The sequence below is a fragment of the Acanthopagrus latus genome, chromosome 11 (assembly GCF_904848185.1).
Source record: "Acanthopagrus latus isolate v.2019 chromosome 11, fAcaLat1.1, whole genome shotgun sequence".
Taxonomy (NCBI): Eukaryota; Metazoa; Chordata; class Actinopteri; order Spariformes; family Sparidae; genus Acanthopagrus; species Acanthopagrus latus.
In genome coordinates, this window is record NC_051049.1 from 19,895,808 (window position 1) to 19,904,559 (window position 8,752).

At 39.7% G+C, this 8,752-nt stretch overlaps 1 protein-coding gene across 2 annotated transcripts; it reads left to right on the plus strand.

The window, feature by feature from the left end:
- Positions 1-626: 626 nt before the first annotated feature.
- LOC119028032 lies at positions 627-8,546 on the plus strand. 2 transcript variants are annotated; one of them, XM_037113520.1, is made up of 5 exons: positions 627-699; positions 3,677-4,009; positions 6,164-6,304; positions 8,099-8,154; positions 8,260-8,546. In XM_037113520.1, the coding sequence occupies exons 2-5, from the start codon at positions 3,913-3,915 to the stop codon at positions 8,455-8,457; spliced, it is 492 nt and encodes a 163-aa protein (XP_036969415.1). In that variant the 5' UTR covers positions 627-699; positions 3,677-3,912; the 3' UTR covers positions 8,458-8,546. The 2 variants fall into 2 exon arrangements, with proteins under 2 accessions (XP_036969415.1, XP_036969414.1); XM_037113519.1 differs by lacking the exon at positions 627-699 and adding an exon at positions 1,437-1,632.
- The last annotated feature ends 206 nt before the right edge of the window (positions 8,547-8,752 follow it).

Here is an 8,752-nt window from a genome sequence, read left to right on the forward strand (position 1 = left end):
CAAAGACTGGACATACAAACTAAACTGATGGGGGAATGAGGCGCGGGTGAGGCGAGGCAGAAAAGCAAAGGTGAGGGTAATGAGAGGTGAACCATTAGGAGCAGGAAAGGCCTAAAAAGGGACCGATGCAAGTGTGGAGGAAAGCAGAATGGGGAGGGAGGGAGCACAAGAAAACAGGAGGGAAACAGAGCGAGATTCACCGCAAAAACATTGAAATCACATAAAACACTGAAATGAAAGAAGACAGACACGACAAAACCACGACTAGAAGATGGTGCGCGCACAGGAGCACAGCAGCCTCCCACATTGGACCGCAGGGCTTCAAAGAATAAAAACACCAGCTGCATGCGGCGGGGCAGTGGTTTATTAAAGGTCATTAGATTCATTTAGGGTGAAACTGCTCCAAACACGCCCTCCTCCTCTATGCTAGCCTGTGACACCTGTCTGGCTGTTGTGTGTTTGTAGTTACTTTCAGTTTTCGAGTGTGAGTGGTGCGTAATTGGTGTTTTGGTTTTGTCTGTCACCCCAAACAGCTGGTCCTCCCCAGATCCTTGTGTCATTCATGGTTTGTTGATGTGCCTACTTATCCCTGCGCTCCCCCTGGACTCCCCTCTGACTCAGCTCTAATGCCAGCAGGCCACCATCTTTATAAAATACTTGCATTGCTCACCACGCGCGTTGGCCCACGCTTGAATTGAGGTTCATTCTATATTACAGCCATCTTGGTTATGAAAATTATTGTTTTAACTCGAATTTACACAGTTAAGTACATACTACTAGCTATGTCAGGCGAGGGGCAGCCAGTGTGGCTCTACAACACGTCTTCTCGCACACTGGGTCACGTCACGTCTGTCTTTGTGAATATTTATGCATTTCCACTCAGGAGAATTCTGTATTGGTCGATAACTGTGAGCCCTGAGGTGACTCTCAGTAGCTCACGTAAAGAGTTCTGTTCATTTTGTGCCACGGTTGTCATGAAATCCAAGACCGATCTCTCAAAACCCTCTGCAGACAAAACTGAAACTATTTACAAGTCTAAGTATAGTTAAGGGAAAATACGGGGTTTTTTAGTTCGTATAAATGAAACCTCTAAGAAAAAACAGACAGTCTATCGTTTTAACAACACGATAAACTCTTGCTTCACAACTTTAGCTTTACCACTTCGATCCGACTTCCGCGACTTAGTGACCTCTGAGGCTGTCTTCTGAGTGCGAGATTTCTGACTGTGTTGCTTTCTGTAAAATATGGAAGCTGTTTCTAAATTTACACGCCTCGTGTGAGTGACAGCCTCGTCGTCTGAGCTCCTCAGTCTGTACCACATGTCCATGAAACTCTTTGAAGTCTTCCGTTACAGGAGGTGCTTGTGATGCTGTAGGTAGATAAATCGGTGTTTGTACCAGTTCCTGCCTACAGTTTCTTCCTCTCAGGCACCCAGACTGCTACTTCAGTAGATACAACAAAACCAGGGGATTCAGCGCACCAAGGCAGCGCATAGAAGCCATTACGCTCGTAGCCTTGAGGGGCCATCTCGGCAGGCCCGCAAGCGACACATTTCTTCTATCATGGCTGACAACACTGTCAAAGTGCCTCTCGGGTTAGTTTTGATCGTTGCAGCTCACATGGTATCCAACGGTAAGCTGTGTTCTTTTGATGTTTTACGCATCTGAGGTGTGGAGGGTTTTCACCAGCTAAAGATACATTTTTGACTCTATTTCTTTAGAATCATATTGCCTGTGTAGCTTGTAATAATAATTCAGTTTCCCCAATGAGACTATTGTACTGAGTGGTATTCTGTAGTTGACCACAAACCCTGTTTCTGAGGTTATGTGCTCTCATTCTGGCTTGATTTCTGCTGTTGTTTTGAAGAGGAAACTGAAATGGGGACAGTGTGCTTAATAAATGTCAAGTGTGGATGCTCTGATCTGAGATAATAATAGCTGATCTGAGATAATGAGGCAGTCGAAATTCAATAGAATTCTTACATCCAAGCTCACCAAGACATTGCTTGGTTTCATCCTTGAAACCATCCTTTATAACTTATATCTAGATTTACTCTAACCATAACTCAATAACTGCAAGGGAGAAAGAAAGAAACAAGGGGAATAGAGTTTAGTAGTAATTTTATATAATGTAATGTAATGCAGTAAAATCTGTTCAGGCACTTAATTTCAACAGACATCTAGACCTACTCTGGCACTAACCCCAACCCTGACACTAAAACCCTTGTCTGACCATGTCCAGTGGGCACAAACCAGGAGTAAACGTTGATTTCTGGGTGATCACATAGGTGATTTCCAGTCTGAACGTCTCAGACCTTCCTTCCTTGACGTTTCAGCCGCCTGAAATGTGGTTACAGCATCAATGTGTCACAACACACTAGGTGAATAATTTGCTCATTTGTCGGCGGAAAGAGAGGCGATAGTCATTAACAAATCAAAGGGTATTGCTCCAAAGTCACATTGCAACAGATGAAATGTAGTCTAAGCAAAGAAATAATTTCATAGAACTTCATTTCATATAAAATAATGCAAACATGGAATCATATAGTCTATGTGCTGCTAAGAAAAAAGCTCCCACAACATTCTAATAGGAGCAGTTTTACACATTTACGTAAGGTAAGACATTGCACCTACTTTTGTAGAGTGCGTGCCCAAGAGTGTTGCTACTACTAATTTATGAACGGAGAGGTTGTGGAGCCTTAATGTTGTGCTTGATTTGGGCTGATTAGTTTGCCCCTTGAAAATAATTGCTGCAGCATCTACATTAGCCTACTTTTAACTTGTAGAGAGGCTACTGCACTTCATCTTTTGCAGCCTTGAGTTTGATTATTTACAGTTCACATTCAATAGGATTTTAATGTAACCTGTAAACACAGGTCCATGGCCTCGCTACTGTACATCGAGGCTACTATTAATGTTTATAGTCCTCTGAAATACACATGTACACTATTTAAATGTAATCTAGTTGTAATTATTCAAATCAAATTAATTGTATCGATCTGTACAGTGAGCAACATCCCCTGTCCTTAGACCCTCAGTTCGGGGGAAGAAAAATTTGCCATTTTGAAAAAAAAAAAAAACTTTTAAGTGGGAGGGAGAAAAAGATGCAAGAAACCTCAGGAAGAGCCACAGAGGAGGGATCCCTCTCCCAGGACAGACAGACATGTGATTGACGTAGCATCGCATGTACAGAGCAAATACATTACAAGTTGCATATCCAATTACCTAATACGCTTAATATTCCATTTAAAGGTCATGCAATCGCACAAAATCGCACTAATACTGCCTACAAAATTCAAAAAGCTGAGATGTCAGTTGGGCTCCAGGTGCCAAACTGAGTTGAAGTGAACCAGAACCACAGCTAACAACTTGAAACCAATAATTTATTTTTAGCCTTAGCTAAAGCTAATAGTGAGTGGCTATCTTGCCAGTTATCTTTCACTTGAATTAAGATTAGCTTCTCTCTGCGGTGGGTTTTACACTGAGTGCTATGAGGGGGTTGTAGAGTGCAGTAACTTCAACCTGAGGAGGAAGACAAAGTCAGTTGAATTCAGTAATAACACAACCAGGGTGCAGTCGGCTTGGTTTAGATTGTTTTTTTAGTTCTGCTTTGTGGTTACTGAGTTTTGGTTTTAGTCCTCTTAAACATACACATCTCCTATTTTGTGTCCATGCAGTCTCCGCCCACGAAGTGGTCACCAGGATCCTTGGCACCAGCATCCGGCTTAAATTCAAATTTAATGTCAGCATCACAGAAAACAGTCAGTTAATAAATGTTTATAAAGGTAAAGTCCCAAACGGCCAGCAAAAGGTCGATGAATATAACCCTGAAAAGGTCGAAACAAAGCATCATTTTAAATTTGGCCCTGATAATTATTCCATAATTTGGCTCCTCACAAATCTCACACTAAATATGAGTGGATGTTACTGGGCCACAGTTATCACTGACGGAACCACAGAGAGCAATAAGGTGAAGCTGATCGTTGGAGAGAACAACAGCAGCAGCACAGGTAAGGTGGAACTCTTCCCTCCATGACCACACTCTGTGAGCTGTGCAGCATCAGAACAATAATAAGATATAAGATCTTTTGATACTGTAAAGACATCTAGTGTTGAGTCACAGACACTAAAAATCACATGTTTTTCAGATCATTTTTGGAGATAACCAATGTTCTCGTTTACCGCCAATCACAAAGCTACACGTCACCCTCCACCTCGACTTCCTGCATTGTTTGCCTAATTTCTCCATTCCTACAATGTATTACACAAGTACGCGTAAAAGTAAATTACACATATATTTACATGATGTACTGCATACTGACTGATAATTGGCCTGGATGATGATATGAATCAATACTAATTTTTCAGATCATTAGAATGAGATTTTATTATTATTATTATTATGATTACTATGATCAATAATAATAATCAGTTTTCCAATAAAAAATCATTTAAAAGATGCTTAACTTTGGTTCTGATGCAGCATTTAATCTGCAAAGTGATTACTTACTCAACTTATCAATAAATGTAATGAAGTAAAAACAGTGATAGAATGCAACTAAGTACATTTATTCCAGTACTTTACTGTACTTAAGTCCAATTTTGAGGTAGTTTTACTTTTTACTCACTTAATTAACTTGATAACTTTAACAACTAACTACTTTTCGAAATATATCCTGCATTAGAGTCAAATGTTTTGTATGTTTTTTTTTTGTATTTTTGATACTTAAATTAAGGGTTTTTTTGCTAGAAAATGACTGAATGAAATCACTTAGGTACATTTACTCAAGTCATTATTATAAAAGTATGCCTTTTGGTTACAGTACTAAGTAAAATGTACAATGTTTTCCTCCAAAATCTAGTGTGATGAAAATATAAAGTAGCAGAACATGGAAATACTTAAGCATCTCAAAACTGTACCATCATCGTCTATAGTATGTCTATTTCTGTGTAAGTACACTGATCTAAATGCCAAACTGGGGTCAAATTCCTTGTTTGTGTACACACACACAATAAAGCTGATCCTGATTCTAAAATGAATGCAGTGTAGATCATGATATTGTAAACTGACTGCAATCAAAGTGCTTCTCTACCTTATGTAAGGCTGGATAAGGAGATCATTCATCCATTCATACACACACTCCCACATAATGATGGCGAGGGACGCTCAACATTCAGTATTTTTAAAGAATTTTAAAGACTTTTAAATCAGAGGAGAAAGATATTCACTGATTGATTTGGTGGACCCTGCCACCTTTCCTAGCGACAGTGTTCTGGGGACCTTATTTCCCTCTGAGAGCAACTTGTTTGTTCAGCTATGGAAACAGCAAATATTTCTGAGTTTGTAATATTACTTCATTACATAAATATTAAAATTCAGAGTTTGAAACTATTCTCTAAAACTACCTCGGGCCCCTTTAAGCAGGTGGACTGTTTATCATGTTCACCATTTTAGGTTTACATGACAGCATGCTGTCATTTGCTACTTAGCACAAAAGCTAAGATGATGCAGATGTCATCAGTTTTGCAGGCTTTTGGTCATAAGTCTGAGACATTACACTCAAAACCACAAATGTCAACTTCATTGCGGCGCTGCCGGAAAAGTCACGGGATCACTAAAGTCAGTCGGGATTCGTGGCAATAAATCTGGTATTAGATATTTCAGTTTCAGTGTGGAGCAGAGTGCCAGCATGATGAAATACTCAGGAACCCAACTGATGTAGGATATTACTGTATAGTAATATATATATATTTTTGAGACTACGACTAATCACAGTGTTTGTTTACATGACGAGTAGAAAACCCCTGCATTGCATACTAGCCTTTTAAATAAATTTTGTGTACATCTCATCCATCTAAAAGGAATATCTGATGCTTTCATGTCTCATTAATAACAATTTGACAAATATTACATTGGACACCTAATTTACCTGTTGGGCCACAGACTAAAGAAAGTGCCAGCTTGAGTTTAGCCCCAAAACATAGAATCTAACACAGGATACTGGTGTCACATCATGCCATGAAATATAATTATCTGTATTTTTCTACTTGTCCAGGAAAAACGTTGCTGAAAGTTTCCATTGAGACAAACAGTGATGCAGTATCTTTTGATCAATGACACCAGAGTGAGTGAATGTTTTCTGATTTCCCTGAAACTCCTACAGTTTCTCCAATGCCGAGTGACAGCCCAGCGACTACAGGCAACAGTAGTAACACACACTTCGTCACTGTCCTTGTGGTTTCACCTGTAGTGCTTCTGGCTGCAGTACTTCCATGCCTGATCTGGTGTCTCGTGAGAACCAAAGGTAGGAAAACTGTCGGTCTCAGAAATGCTCTTCTTCTTTGTATTTGTTTTACTTTACTTAAGGTGACGTAACCTGACCCATGGTTGATGATAATTAAGCTTTAATAGAAATGTAGGCTTATTTTCTAATGCTGTACTCAGCTGAGACTTTACTCCATTATTCATTGTCAGTTATCACTGGGAATTACCTGAACCAGAGACGGTCCATTGTCATATGATCTGTTCCGGGATGCAGTCTGTTATATTTTCCAAATTTTTCATGCTAAACAACAGTGAAGGTGAGAAAAATAATTGTTATTCTGTGGGGGGAAAAAATGTGCAGTCGTGTGGTTAGAAGCTCAAAAAATGCAAACCAGATTGCAGTTTCACATCCTTTTGATACATGTGATGATTCACAGCTTTTCAAAAGTCTTCCATCAATGCATGCAAATGTGAGTGTGCCTACTACCACAGAGGGGTGGGTGGAAAAAAAAAAAAAACACTTGCATTATTTGTTCACTATTACCGATGCGCTTTCACTTCAGAGACAAACCCCTCTGGCCTACTTTGAGTAGGAACATCGCCGCTTTGAAATATTGTGACATCCCCGTGACCTCAGAAGCCACATTTGATGAATTCCCGTACGTGTATACAAATGCAGGCATTTGCTGACTGTGCATTGTGTCATGCTAACCTCGGCCCAACCGTTGTCCACATGTAGCGCTGCTCAAACACCGCTTTGAACAGCTCAGCAACTTGACAGATGGTGGAGATAAACTCCTCTGCATCTCACGTAGCTCATCCACAATACCAAGTCATAACGGATGACTGAATAGAGCTAAGTAGTTGAAGTAAGACCCCTAATTAACTACAGGCTTTCTCTCATAAACTTATATAATTCAACTCAAAACTGTTTTTGCACTGCCTATGGCCTTCAACCTGAACTGATAATGTATTAATATGCATACTGGTATTATGATTTTTGCTGAGCGTTATATAAGAGGATGAATATAACTCTCGTGTCTGTGTGTGAAATTGGCAATTGACACGTTTTCTGTTTCAGTGCATCATCAGGAAGTAAATGCTGGCTGCACATTGCAAAGGACACAGAATAATGAAACCACTGCAACAGTGGTGTTAACAATTGCTGTAGAATAAAGAATTCAAAATATTACAATAATATCCATTGAAAAATTGAAAAAGAAAACATATGTCTGAGTCACAATTTGCATAGATGCACACTTTACAAGACCAAAGCCAAAATGCAAATACGAAAGTCAAATAAAAGCTTTAAACAAAAGGCAACAGTAACAAAAGGAGCAAGCAGGGGCAAATCTGAGAAAAAAAAAATCTTCCATCTCCACTCTATTCAGATTTTCTTCCTTTTGACCAACGTAACATTTTCTGAAATTGACATCTTACAGTGATTGAAGGTTCGGTATGTAAGAGCTGGCCACCCGTTCAATTCTAAAAATCACAACTGAAGCTACTGTTAGCTTGTTAGCTCAATGAGCTGTGCAGTTGGTTAGACTACCAGGGGAGTGTTAGTGTTTAGACTGCTAGCACAACAGCTCTGGACCACAGGGAGAAAGAGGTTTTCAGGATCAGTGCTAGCTGATTAGCATGCATTATTAGCAAGCTGATTAGATAGCTCTGCAACACAATATATAAATGTCTTTGACGTACATGATCCATGAAAAACAAAAAAAACCATTATGATTGTTATTTTTTTTTGATTTGTTGAACTAAATGTCTTACATATTGCTCCTTTAAACATATTATTTGCCTGATTTCACCTGTTTTACGTCTCACACAGACAAACAAGAACCACCATCGCTGCCACCAGGACACGGCTCCAACTCCACCGTGCAAGTAAGAACACTGTCGTCTTGCATCGTCCTGTACCGATGAAATGTCAAACCACATATTTAAATCATCTGCAGAAAGTCCTCAGTGTGACTCTGATCATCTCTGCAGGAAACACTTGATGACTCCAAGAATGTGCCTGCATCCTCGCTGGTCTACAGCGTCCTGGACTTTCCCAAGAGACCCTCTGCAGTTTTGGAGATAAATCCAAGTGATACAGAGTACGCTGCTGTCAGTTATATCACAGAAAATAGACAATTTGGACATACAGATGGATGTAAGCCAACTGGTCTTCCTCGATTTAAGTAGAAATATGCGAGATGACCTAATCTAAAAGTGTTTTTTTCCAGTAAGTGAGATGATTGCAACTTGCAATAATAAGTAAAAGAGTTTGGAGGGGAAGTGTCACTGTTATGCATCAGCCTTTAAGTGTGTGGGTGTCTCTTTGTTCTTGGTGGTCTTTAGACTGAAATGTTGAGACACATGCTGTGGGAAACCACAAGCCAGTGTGATACAGTTGGAACATTTTGATTTGTTTTGGTATTTGTTTGCTCTCTGTGTGTTTCAGAATCATCTGGTCATTAACCCTTAAAGCTAAAACCTG